General features: G+C 47.3%; 1 protein-coding gene across 2 annotated transcripts in view; it reads right to left on the reverse strand.

Annotated features, from left to right (window-relative positions):
- Positions 1-11,614, reverse strand: part of PNPLA1 (patatin like phospholipase domain containing 1) — a 49,345-nt gene extending 37,731 nt beyond the window's left edge. The window contains exon 1 of one of the 2 annotated variants that reach the window (XM_019456926.2): positions 10,932-11,614. In XM_019456926.2, the coding sequence (XP_019312471.1) occupies positions 10,932-11,136 (205 nt within the window). In that variant the 5' untranslated portion in view covers positions 11,137-11,614. The remainder of the gene's footprint in view (positions 1-10,931) is intronic. The other variant, XM_019456925.2, reaches the window with a different exon arrangement.
- Between the last annotated feature and the right edge of the window lie 1,764 nt (positions 11,615-13,378).

The raw sequence follows: 13,378 nt of genomic DNA on the forward strand, positions 1-13,378 counted from the left end.
ATAAAGTCTACATTTCCCAGTTTCCTTTGCAGTTAGATGTGGCCACGTGACTAAGTGCAGATCCATGGGATGTAAGGTGACATGATGTGTGTCACCTCCAAGGCCTGCCCTTAAAGAGAGGAGGTGTGCCCTCCGCTTTTCCTTCCCCACCTAGCTGGAATAAAGACATCATGGGGAGCCCTACTGGACTGTAGGCAGCACAATGGAAGGAAGCTTGGTCCTAACTCTGTGGTCCCAAAGCTAACCACACTAGCTTTGGGAGGCTGGAGTGCAAAAGGTCACGTAAGTGAGCAATGCTCTTCTGTCTTGCTGAAGCCTCTGCTATCCCAACCAAAGCAACTATAGTATCAACCCCTTAGTTGGCAAAGCTCATTCATAGGAACCACTGTGATTCCCAGAGCGAGGCCGTGGAGAGGGGAAGGCAGGCCTGATTCTCTCCCATTGTACAGCCACCGAGCTAAGCTCAAGATGGCTGGTCCAAGGTCACTCACTGCTGAGTGGATTCCTGGGCCCAGGGGGAAAGGAAGGGTTTAGACCTCGGGAAAGGAGAGAGTTTAGACCTTGGGATCACACCAGCTTTGGTTTGAACCCCACCTCCCTCCTTACTGAACCCTACCATGAAAGACCAGGTGAAAACAATGTGTGTGGCAAGCTAGGCTGATGATCTGCCTCTAGGACATTTTGGTTCTCAGAATCCAGAGGGCCTGATGCCCAATCAGGTGCTCTTTCCCATGGGGATTCTGGCATCTGAGGTAAGGGCTATTCTCTGGCTGTGGGAGCAAGAAGGAAATCAGGATTCACTCTCAGGGGAAGTGATGTCTGAGGTAGGCCTTGGAGGATGGGGAGACGTTACATGGGGAGAGAAGGGACGGCATTCCTCAGAGAGGGAACAGCTGGAGCAAAGGCACAGGGATATGACTCATCCTGAGACTCCATACCGTGGGACTGAAAAGAAAAGCTCCCAATCCTAGCCCTGGTCCGGAGTCCCACCCTTTTAATATTTTATTTAGTGGTTTGGGGGTTTGGAGTGGTGGGGGCTGGGGCAGAGGTTGGGGGTTGAGAAGGCAGCATGCCAGTGCTTGGAAAATAATTACTTAAAAAAATTTTTTTAAGTTTGTTTATTTGTTTTGAGAGGGAGAGAGAAAGAGAGAGAGAGACTCTGAGCGGTGGGGGGGGGGGGGGGGGTGGGCAGGGAGAGGGAGAGGGAGAGAGAATCCCAAGCAGGCTCTACATGCTGCCAGAGCAGAGCCCAATGTGGGGCTCAAACTCACAAACTGAGATCATGACCTGAGCCGAAACCAAGAATCAGATGCTTAGCCAACGGAGGCGCCCCAGGAAGATAATTACTTTTAGAGGACAAAACAAAGTCACCTGATGAGCTCATGGTCCCTCCTCTCACCCACTAGGAGATGCTGCGTAACAGCCACTGAAGCAGGTGCCTGCCCCCACAGTCTGTGCTGTGTGAGCAGATCGACCCGCCTCCGTGCCCCTGGGCTTCCTCAGACTCACAGTCTTTCTCTGCACAGAGATACATGGTCTGAGACGTTCATGTAAAAAACAAAGCCTGGTGAGGCTACATGCAACTTACAAAACAAAACAAAGCTGGGTGGGGAGGCTCTGGATGAAACCCAGGTTGTAAATGCTGATAACTATTGAAGTTACAGGATGGGTTCTTGGCCGGGGCGGGGGGGGGGGGGGGGGGGGCGGTGAGTGTCCATGATATTGCCCTTTCTCCAACATGTTTGAAATTTTCTTTGTTAAAAAAGTTATTAATAAGTTTTTTTAATGTACATGTATTTTTATAGCAGCATTATTCATAATAGCCCAAAGTAAAAACCCCAAATGTATATTACCTAGTGAATACATAAATAAATAAAATGTGTTATATCCACATAATGGAATATTGGATAAGAGAAAGAATGAAACAACCACACATGTGACCATATGGACACATTTGAAACCATTCTGCTAAACGAAAGAAGCCAAATACAAAAGACCACGCATTGTGTGAGTCCATTGATAGGAAATGTCCAGAATAGACAAATCTACAGAGACAGAAAGTAGATTAGCGGTTGCCAGGCACTTGGAGGGGGGCGCGGGGTGGAGGTGGTGTAGGAATTCAGAGGTGACAACTAAGGGATATTGGGTTTCCTTTGGAGATAACTAAAATGTTCTAGAATGGATGGAAATTGAATGGAAAAAGCCATTCCCCATTAATAATCGGACAGAGAATTTTCATTAGGCCAGTACTGTGATGGGCATTTTATAGGTTTCCATACGAAATGCTCCAGCCATTTCCACTGCTTCCTGGTCAGACATTCACAGAGTCTTAGGGAGGTAGTTTTCCAAAGTTCACTGGGTCTCAACCCTGGCTGCACACTGGAATCCCCTGGGGGTTGGATAGACACTGGTGCCTGGGTTCCGCCCCTGCCCCAGGAGGATGGTGATTTAATTTGTTTTAGGCAGTGAGCATTAAAAAATTTTTTGTTAACTTTTGTTTTTATTTTTGAGAAAAAGAGAGAGACAGAGCACAAACCGGATCGGGGGAGAGAGAGGGAGACACAGAATCCGAAGCAGGCTCCAGGCACTGAGCTGTCAGCACAGAACCCAACGCGGGGTTTGATCTCTCAAACCGAGAGATCAGGACCTGAGCCGAAGTTGCACGCTTAACCGACTGAGCCACCCCAGGTGCCCCATGGGCAGCGGGCATTTTAAAAGCGCCCCGGGTGATCCGAATGTGCAGTTGAGGGGAAGACTGTTTTAATGACTAGAAGAGAATATTGAAATTATGACATTAGAGTATGGCATTCTATCTTTTTTTTTTTTTTTTAGAATTACGTGTACATGAGATTATAACATAAACGGTATTTCTCCCTGTGCATTTCAGTCTGGGAATCTGGAGACCTTGGGTCTACAGGTCATCTCTGTGACTGCACCAAACAAAGGGGACCCACGGGAGCAGCAATCGGGCAGGCAGGTGGGTCTCTCAGAGGGCTGGTGTTCCCTTCTTCCGGAGCGGCCCTTTCCCATCTTGGACAACTCTTGCTGAGCCCAAAGCCGCTTCTCTGACACTTGCACATGGCCGCTGACCTCAGTCAACCTGCACCATTCACCACTCCCTGGAGGTATCCCCTTCCCCCCTGCCCTGCTGTGTTACTGTTGTGATGCAATTTGAGGTCCTCACGAGAAGCCCCGGCTCCTGCCCAACCTATCCCCTACCTATGGAACTTCTCCTCACCATTTTCTTTTCTTTTCTTTTTTTTTTTTTAATTTTTTTTAACGTTTTATTTATTTTTGAGACAGAGAGAGACAGAGCATGAACGGGGGAGGGTCAGAGAAAGAGGGAGACACAGAATCTGAAACAGGCTCTAGGCTCTGAGCTGTCAGCACAGAGCCTGACGCAGGGCTCGAACTCATGGACCACGAGATCATGACCTGAGCCAAAGTTGGCCGCTTAACCGACTGAGCCACCCAGGCGCCCCCACCATTTTCTTTTTTAATGTTTGTTTTTGAGAGAGCACAAGAGGAGGAGAGGATGAGAGAGAATCCGAAGAGGGTTCTGAGCTGACAGCAGAGAGCCCGATGTGGGGCTTGAACTCACGAACCATGAGGTCATGACCTGAGCCGAAGCAGGACACTCAACAGACTGAGTCACCCAGGTGCCTCTCTCCTCCCCTTTCAGACACCATCTCAGATGCCACTTCCATGAGGCATCTCTGGAGACGTTGCCCCCTTCCTCTGCACTCCCATGCCTTTGAATTTTCTGACATTCAGCTGGAACTCTCCTGTGTTATACCTACCTGCTGGCTGCCCTTAGGTCCGAGTAGACTATAAATAAGTTCCTTAAGGGTGAAGGCAGAGTTTCATTTTATGTTATATGTCTGTGTCCTCTGTAGAGCCTAGCATAGGCTCAGCAAACACTTGTTGAATGAATGAATGAATGAATGAATGAACATAGACCTTTACTGCATCACTAATGAAAACCAGGCACTGTGCTAAGTGGTTTTACAAACAATTTCACGTACTCCAAATCGGTCCTATCACAGAGCTTGGCACACATTTCCAGAAGATGGACCCCCTGCTGCCTCGGCTTTCCCAGGAACAAAACATACAATCTCGGGGCAGAAAGCACAGGTTGGCAACAAGAGGAGGGAATGTGACCCGGAGGAGAGAGGCCCCGCGTGCCACATGTTGAAGAATTTTCTAAAAAAGAGACAAACCTCAGGGACACCTGAGTGGCATCTAACTCTTGGTTTCAGCTCCAGTCATGATCTCACGGTGTGGGGGTTCAAGCCCTCCGCTGAGCCCCCCATCGAGCCTGGCAATGGCAGCATGGACCCAACAGCAGCTTGGGATTCTCTCTCTCTCCCTCTCTCTCTGTCCTTCCTCTGCTCGTGTTCTCTCTCCCTGTCTCAAAAATAAACTCACAAAAAAAAATAAAATAAAATAAAGAGAGACTAACCTCTGGTTACATGGTGATACAGTGATTATTTGCACCTAAAATATGAAATCATCTACCAACAGACTTTTGGAACTATTAAGAACGTTCGCACGTTTGCTCAAAACCAGCTCAATACGTCAAAAACAGTCAACCTTCCTTTATATCAGCAATAATCAATTAGATTAGAAAATGCCATAGGAAGAAAGAACCCGTATTTCACAGAAACAAAAACTAATAAATTCAATAAAGACATACACAATCCTTATTGAATGGCATTAAAGGCCAGAAGAAATAGAGAGAGACTATATTTACAAATGGGAAGATATAATTTCAGTTAGAATCCCAACAGAGCTTTTCCCAAGGGGAAAAGCGGGGTCAAGAATAACAGAGGCAATATTTGAAGAAGAAATTGGAACAGGAGCAGAGGAGGAGAGGCGTTGCCGTATATAATAAGGCTACTGTGATGAAAACAGTGAGATGTAGTGCAGAAATGCACAAATTCACCAGTGGGAGAGAAGAGAGACGCCAGGGACAGACTCTTGAGAGTCCGAAGCTTGAGTAAGCCAGAGGCAGCATCTCAAACCAGTGTGAAGAGGGTTGACTGTAAATGGTGTGGAGAAATTGGTTCTCACACGGCAAAACAATGAGAAACTTTGATTTCTCCCTCAAACTAGCCACAAAATAAAAATTAAGGATTTTTTTAATGGATTAACGAAAGAGCAAAAACCTTCAGAACTTTTGAAAGGAAATGTAGAAGAAGCCATCGTAATGAAGTAAAGATATTAAAACAGAAATTATAAGAGGCAAAGTTTGAAACATTTGTGTTAAAAGTGACATTTTCTGAATGACAAAAGACATCCTAAAATAAAAAGACAAGCCACGGAGTGGAATAAAAGGGCTGTAATGTCTGTAACTGGCACATGAATTCGTGTGCTGACTGTGTAAAGAACATCGACTACAAGTTAAAGAGAACAAGATGATGGTAGGAAAAAAAAAACAGGAAAAGCTCACAAGCAGGCAGGTAAGTCACAGAAGAGGGCACACAAGTGGGCAGGAAATACACAGAGATGTTTAACATTATGACCAATCAGGATATGACAATTAAATAAGCAAAATAAAATGTGATATATTTTCACATGCATTAGATTGTCTTAAAACTTTGAGGTCTGACAATACCAGGAACTGATGACATTGTGGGAAACTCAGAACTCGCACATGCTGCTGGAGAATGATTTAGTCAAGCCTGGTAACGTTAATGGGAATGCGTGTCCTAGAGAAACATTCGATAAGGGCATCAGAGACACAAAGAAGGATGTTCACTGACGTGTTTATAACACAAACTTGACTGTTCCATCAATGGAATGGCTAAGCGAGCCATGATATAGTCTTAATGGAATATATACAGAAAGAGGTAAAGATGCTCACAGAAAGGAGTCCTCAGGTAAAGATGCTCAGGAAATGGAGTCCTCCTTCTTGTTCTGCTTCTAACTGATGATGGGATGTTGCACAAGTCCCTTGTCTCTCTTTCTTGAATGCTCTCCTCAGATATTCTCACAGCTGGCTCCCTCACCCGCTCCAGGTCCGTGCACAAATTCGACCTGCTCAGACTTCCCTGACCCCAGGATCCACACGACCGGCATCTGTACTCCCTGACGTTGCCTTGTCAAGAAGAAGCATATTTCTGGGGCGCCTGTGTGGCTCAGTCGGTTACGCGTCCAACTTTGGCTCAGGTCATGATCTCACGGTTAATGAGTTTGAACTCCGTGTCGGGCTCTCTGCTGTCAGTGCATAGACCCCTTCGGATCCTGTCTCCCTCTCTCTCTGCCCCTCCCACACTCGCTCTCTTTCTCTCTCTCTCTCAAAAATAAATAAACATTTAAAAACAACAACAACAACAACAAAAAGAAGCATAGTGGTTTAAAAGATGAGTGTGCATAATAATGAAGCAACAGAAAGACAAATAAAGAAACTGATCCCATTCACAATTGCACCAAGAAGCATAAAATACCTAGGAATAAATCTAACCAAAGATATAAAACCTCTGTATGCTGAAAACTATAGAAAGCTTATGAAGGAAATTGAAGAAGATATAAAGAAATGGAAAAACATTCCGTGCTCATAGATTGGAAGAATAAATATTGTCAAAATGTCAATACTACCCAAAGCTATCTACACATTCAATGCAATCCCAATCAAAATTGCACCAGCATTCTTCTCGAAACTAGAACAAGCAATCCTAAAATTCATATGGAACCACAAAAGGCCCCGAATAGCCAAAGTAATTTTGAAGAAGAAGACCAAAACAAGAGGCATCACAATCCCAGACTTTAGCCTCTACTACAAAGCTGTCATCATCAAGACAGCATGGTATTGGCACAAGAACAGACACATAAACCAATGGAATGGAATAGAAACCCCAGAACTAGACCCACAAATGTATGGCCAACTAATCTTTGACAAAGCAGGAAAGAACATCCAATGGAAAAAAGACAGTCTCTTCAACAAATGGTGCTGGGAGAACTGGACAGCAACATGCAGAAGATTGAAACTAGACCACTTTCTCACACCATTCACAAAAATAAACTCAAAATGGATAAAGGACCTGAATGTGAGACAGGAAGCCATCAAAATCCTAGAGGAGAAAGCAGGAAAAGACCTCTTTGACCTCAGCCGTAGCAATTTCTTACTTGACATATCCCCAAAGGCAAGGGAATTAAAAGCAAAAATGAACTACTGGGACCTTATGAAGATAAAAAGCTTCTGCACAGCAAAGGAAACAACCAACAAAACTAAAAGGCAACCAACAGAATGGGAAAAGATATTTGCAAATGACATATTGGACAAAGGGCTAGTATCCAAAATCTATAAAGAGCTCACCAAACTCCACACCTGAAAAACAAATAACCCAGTGAAGAAATGGGCAGAAAACGTGAATAGACACTTCTCTAAAGAAGACATCCGGATGGCCAACGGGCACATGAAAAGATGCTCAACGTCGCTCCTCATCAGGGAAATACAAATCAAAACCACACTCAGATATCACCTTACGCCAGTCAGAGTGGCCAAAATGAACAAATCAGGAGACTATAGATGCTGGAGAGGATGTGGAGAAACGGGAACCCTCTTGCACTGTTGGTGGGAATGCAAACTGGTGCAGCCACTCTGGAAAACAGTGTGGAGTTTCCTCAAAAAATTAAAAATAGACCTACCCTATGACCCAGCAATAGCACTGCTAGGAATTTACCCAAGGGATACAGGAGTACTGATGCATAGGGGCACTTGTATCCCAGTGTTTATAGCAACACTCTCAACAATAGCCAAATTTTGGAAAGAGCCTAAATGTCCATCAACTGATGAATGGATAAAGAAATTGTGGTTTATATACACAATGGAGTACTACGTGGCAATGAGCAAGAATGAAATATGGCCCTTTGTAGCAACGTGGATGGAACTGGAGAGTGTGATGCTAAGTGAAATAAGCCATACAGAGAGGGACAGATACCATATGTTTTTACTCTTATGTGGATCCTGAGAAGCTTAACAGAAACCCATGGGGGAGGGGAAGAAAAAAAAAAGAGGTTAGAGTGGGAGAGAGCCAAAGCATAAGAGACTGTTAAAAACTGAGAACAAACTGAGGGTTGATGGGGGGTGGGAGGGAGGGGAGGGTGGGTGATGGGTATTGAGGAGGGCACCTTTTGGGATGAGCACGGGGTGTTGTATGGAAACCAGTTTGACAATAAATTTCATATATTGAAAAAAAAAGAAAATTTCCATTTTCTTTTGGTAAATAGTCAGTAGTGGAATACCAGATCATATAGTATTTCTACTTGCCAAATCACTTTGTTTTATACCTGAAACCAATGTAACAGTGTGTGTTAACTATACTTCAATTAAAAGAAAAAAGGAAAAAAAAAAAAAAAGATGAGTGTGCAGATGTTGGGCCAGAGTGGGTTCTAATCCCAGCTGTACGAACTACTGCTTGTATCACCTTAGGCAAGTTAGTTAAGCTTCCCGTGACTCGGTTTCCTCCTCTGTAAATGGAGATAATAATAGTTACCTCAGAGGGCTGTTGTGATGACTGAGTGGGTTGATATGCCAAAGACTTAGAACGGTGCCTGATATAAAGGAAGTGCTAGTAAATTACACGGCAGTTAACTTGAATGAAGACGACTGGAATGCCGTGAGATAATAAACCTCACAAACATGCTGCTGAATGACGAGGGTAAGTCCCACATGCACCTCACTCCTCCTTGAACTACTCTCCTGATTGAAATGAATGAGTTCTGACAAGTCCTTGAATGCCAGAGGATGGAAACACCACTTACTCTCCCAGATGGTGTATTTTAAGAAGTTGCAATAAAGATACGACGAGGGTGGGAGCAACAGAGCAGGTGAGTGGCACAGATACACAGAAAGGGACAGAATCCCAGAGGCAGGATGTCTCCAAGGGCAGGAATTCTGTGACTATCAGACGAGGGAGTGGGGGCTCTCACCCAGCCGCTTTTTGAAGGCTTGTCCTAGGGTCCATTGTGTGACTGAAACATTAACTGCGACATTCAAAGAGGTCTCTGTGCATTAAAAAAGATGTAGAAGGGCCAAGAGACACCTGAAAAGATGCTCAACTTCACTCATCCTCAGGGAAATGCAAATCAAAGCCACAATGAGATAGTACCTCCACCTGTCAGGGTGGCTAAAATCAAAAATACAAGAAACAACAAGTGTTGGTGAGGATGTTCAGAAAAAGGACCCTCGGGCACTGTTGGTGGGAATGCAAACTGGTGCAGCCGCTCTGGAAAGCAGTGTGGAGCTTCCTCAAATACTTAAAAATAGAACTACCCTATGACCCAGCAATAGCACGGCTGGGAATTTACCCAAAGAATACGGAAACACTAATTCGAAAGGATAGGTGCACCCCTATACTTATGTGATTTACAATAGCCAAATTATGGAAGCAGCCCAAGGGTTCACCTATTGATGAATGGATAATTACTCAGCCAAAACAAAGAAGGAAATCTTGCCATTTGTAACGACATGGATGGACTTTCAGGGTATAATGTTAAGTGAAAGAAGTCAGTCAGAGACAGACAAATACCATGATTTCACTTCTATGTGGACTTTGAGAAACAAAACAAACAAACGAGAAAAAGAGACAAACCAAAACACAGACTCTTAACTATAGAGAACAAACTGATGGTTACCAGAGGGGAGGAGGGTGGGGGGATTAAAGAGCACACTTACCATGACGAGCCCTGGGTAATGCAGAGAATTATTGAATTGTTGTATTGTACACCTGAAACTAATGTGACATTCTATGTGAACTATACTGGGATGTAAAATTTTTTAAATGAGAAAAAAAAAAAAAGATCTAGAAGGATCTAAGCAGAGCCCTTAGCACTGGCTACAGGAGGGAGGCTTAAAAAAAAAAAAAACAAAAAACTCCATTTACTTTTGCATTGTTCGAGTTTTGTGCAGTGAGAAAGAGTTAATTGCTTGTGAAATACTAGAAAGAAAAAGTGATTTGCCCATAAGAGGTCCTCAGTAGATGGGCGTTACTATTATTCTTTACAAGGAAGACAGACAGACTTCTCAGCAAGCACAGAGGTGCCCAGGAGGGGAAGGCAGTCCCGCCGGCATGCTTTCCTCACACAATGCAGCTGCGCCTTCTATAAGGCTCACTGGTTCTACCTTCAAAGTGTATCCTGAACCCATTCATACTGTCCTCATCACCCAGCCACCTGCTGTGCTCATCCCTCGTTAGACACAACGGTGGTCTCCCTGTTGCTGCCCTTCCCCCTCTGACTCATTCTGCCCAGCAGCTGAATGAGGTTCCTTAAAAACCCCAGCCCGGTAGGGGCGCCTGGGTGGCTCAGTCTGTTGAGCGTCTGGCTGCGGCTCAGGTCATGATCTTGCAGTTTGTGGGTCCGAGCCAGCTCCGAGCCTGGAGCCTGTTTCAGATTCTGTGTCTCCCTCTCTCTCTGCTCCTCCCCCGCTCATTCTCTCTCTCTCTCTCTCTCTCTCTCTCTCTCTCTCTCTCTCTCCCCCCTCCTCAAAAATAAATAAAAACATTAAAAAAAACTCAAAACCCAGCCGGTCGCTGACGCTTACCAAGCAAGCAGTTCCCATGTGCCAGACTCTGATAAACCGGTCCCTCTAGCTCAGTTAATCCTTTAACGACACTGGGAATTCGGTACGAGACAGAATTTCCACCTTACAGAGGCGGAAACAGAGGCACAGAGCATTCAGTAGTTTGCCCCAAGTTCGTGGCATCACGGGTGCACCATCTGACCCCTGCCTGCCTCTCCAGCCTTGACCCCCACCCCCTCCTCCTCACCCCTACTCCCTGGCCCCCTGGCTGCTCCTCCACCTGGAACGTTCTTTCCCCCATCTTCAAACGACCTGTGCTCTCATATCACTCGGGTCCCTGTTTGAATGCCGCCTTCTCCGAAAGGGCTCAGAAGTTCCCCCAGGGAACCCAGAACCAAGGCCTTACCCATTTCAATCCCGCAGATGACCAGGGCCGCAATCACTGCCCCCGCCGACGTCCCGGCAAAGCGATGGGTCGTTTCCAGCATCCGGGGGGCCAAGTCTCGAAGGGCATCCACAGCCCCGGCCTGGTAGAAGGAGAGAAATCCACTGCCGGAGAAGGAGATGGAATGAGGAGTGTCTGGGTCCCCCTTGAACACCTGTTCTTCCATCTCCTTGGCCCCTCAGTGCTTGCCTCTGGCTGCTGTCCTACTGGAACTCAGGGCCAAGCTTCCCTGCCGGCCCGGAGCCTAGAGTGGGGCCGTCTCTCCCGGGTCGGCTGGGACACTCACGGGCGGCTCAGGCAGCCACCACCTGGGCTTGTCGGGCTCCTCCGGGAGGCAGTCCCAAAGGCTGGTACAAGGTCTCGGGCCCAGGCCGAGGGGCAGAAGGCACCCCGAATGTGCGAGCGGCGTCCTGGACCTCCGAGCGCGCCTCTGGCTTCATTGTGTGGCTAGGTTCATCTCTGGCACAGACTCCTCAGCCCTTGTCCCGTGCTGCGTTCAGCTAGCAGACCGGCAACTGCCACCAGGGCCATCCCAAAGAGGCAGGCACTGCTCAGCTCTCAGCCCAGGAGGCTTCACACACTGAGTTGCAAAACCTCCACTGATGGTTATCATAGGGTGTCTCTGACATGCTGTGGCAGCAAAGGAATTATGTGTTGGCCTCCCTCCAAGAGGATGGTGTCCCCTCCCCGACAGGGGCAGGGCCGGCAGGTTGGCTATGGTCTTTGAGGGGGACCCACTCACTCCACCCGTGCCCCCCGACAGCATCGCCCCTCCCCAGGCTCCTTCTCCAGGCTCTACGGGCCACGCAATGTGTGTTACACAATTGTTTTTATTTGTTCTTATGTAAGACCGTGTGTGTTTGTTCACGTGTTAGGACTGGCCACGGGCAAAATTGTAAAGGAAGAGAAGTCAGGCTTCAGGGCCCCACCCATCACCACCTCACCATCTCTCCCCACCTTTCCTCTCCAGCCCTACACTGACCCACTCACGCTCAGCACCCTCTCACCAAGCGCCAGACTTCCATGCTGTCTCCTAAGTGTACAGGAAAAAAGTCAACCTGAAATCTAGACATTCTAAGTGATGGGAGCTTCATACTGTATGCTCTTCTAATGATAAGTTGGAGAGGGCAAAATTTAACCCCGAGAATGAACAGCCTCGGGAGGCCAGACAGGGGGGCATTGGGGTCAGGGCCGAGAGGTGTTTGGAGCCCAGAGGGCAAAGGAAGTGGTGCGTGGGGACCAAGGTTGGCTCCAGGGAGCATCGGTCATGCCCCTTCTGCAGCTGTGTAATGTGGCCCGGAGAGGAGGGCCCTTCCTCACCCCACAAATTTCTCTGCCTTGGATACCACAAAGCTGCAAAGTGGCAAAATCACATCTCTCCCCTCCCCCCAACCCAAGACCATACAGTGGTAGGACCAGAATTAGCATTGAGACACCAAGTCCCCCACCCAACGCTCAGCCCAGCTCCACACGCGATGTCAGTGCTTCCCCCTGTCCCAGGGAACCCCCGCCAACTCGTGGCCCCATGGATCCACACTGGAATCCACAATGAGGGCAACACCCCGGATTCAGTTAGGAGGAAGTTTTCTCTCTTGGGTGGATAGTTCCAGATATATAATTGTCTCCTCCATCTGGGAAGGGACCTTTTGATTAACTGTGTGTTGTAACAGGGACAACGTGTGCGTCTGTGAGTACAGACAGAGGGACGCGACGCTTTACCGCTGGTGGGCAGGATGGCAGGACGTGACAAGGTGGAGTCCAACCAGCTTTCGGAACACGGAGACCCTGCCTCCTTCCTGGGAAACCAGGTCAGCTCCACTGAGTATTTGCGCACCCAGCTCTGTGTCGGGGGCCCGGGGGACGGGAGTGTGTAGAAGCACCATCCTTGAACTCAGACACTCGCAGGCTTCTTGGGAATAAGGCAAAGCCAACGTGAAACAGCCAGAGAAGCACACACGGCAGTCTATAATTAAGGACCAAACTGCGCAGAGCTGAGATTCCTGCCAAGGAAGTTAAGATCCGAGGGTGAGTAGGTAGCATGGGCTGGACCCACCAGAGAAGCCATGCGGCAGACCCCTGGGTTGGGGGGATTTGAAGAAACTGGAAGGAAGAGGGAAGGAATAGTGGCAAGGAACAGTACAAACTCCCCGCAGAAGGCGGAATGGGCGTGATGGAGGGCAGTTACACAGGATGAAGGGCTTTGGATCACACCGACACGAGTTGAATCCCAGTTCTGCTATTTATTTATGTTTTTAATTTTTTTTATGGTTATTTATTTTTGAGAGAGAGGGAGAGACAGAGCATGAGCAGGGGAGGGGCAGAGAGAGAGGGAGACACAGAATCCGAAGCAGGCTCCAGGCTCCGAGCTGTCAGCACAGAGCCTGACTCGGGGCTCGAACTCACGAACC

Source organism: Panthera pardus, unplaced genomic scaffold (genome assembly GCF_024362965.1).
Source record: "Panthera pardus isolate Hobbes unplaced genomic scaffold, ASM2436296v1 HiC_scaffold_17, whole genome shotgun sequence".
NCBI lineage: Eukaryota > Metazoa > Chordata > Mammalia > Carnivora > Felidae > Panthera > Panthera pardus.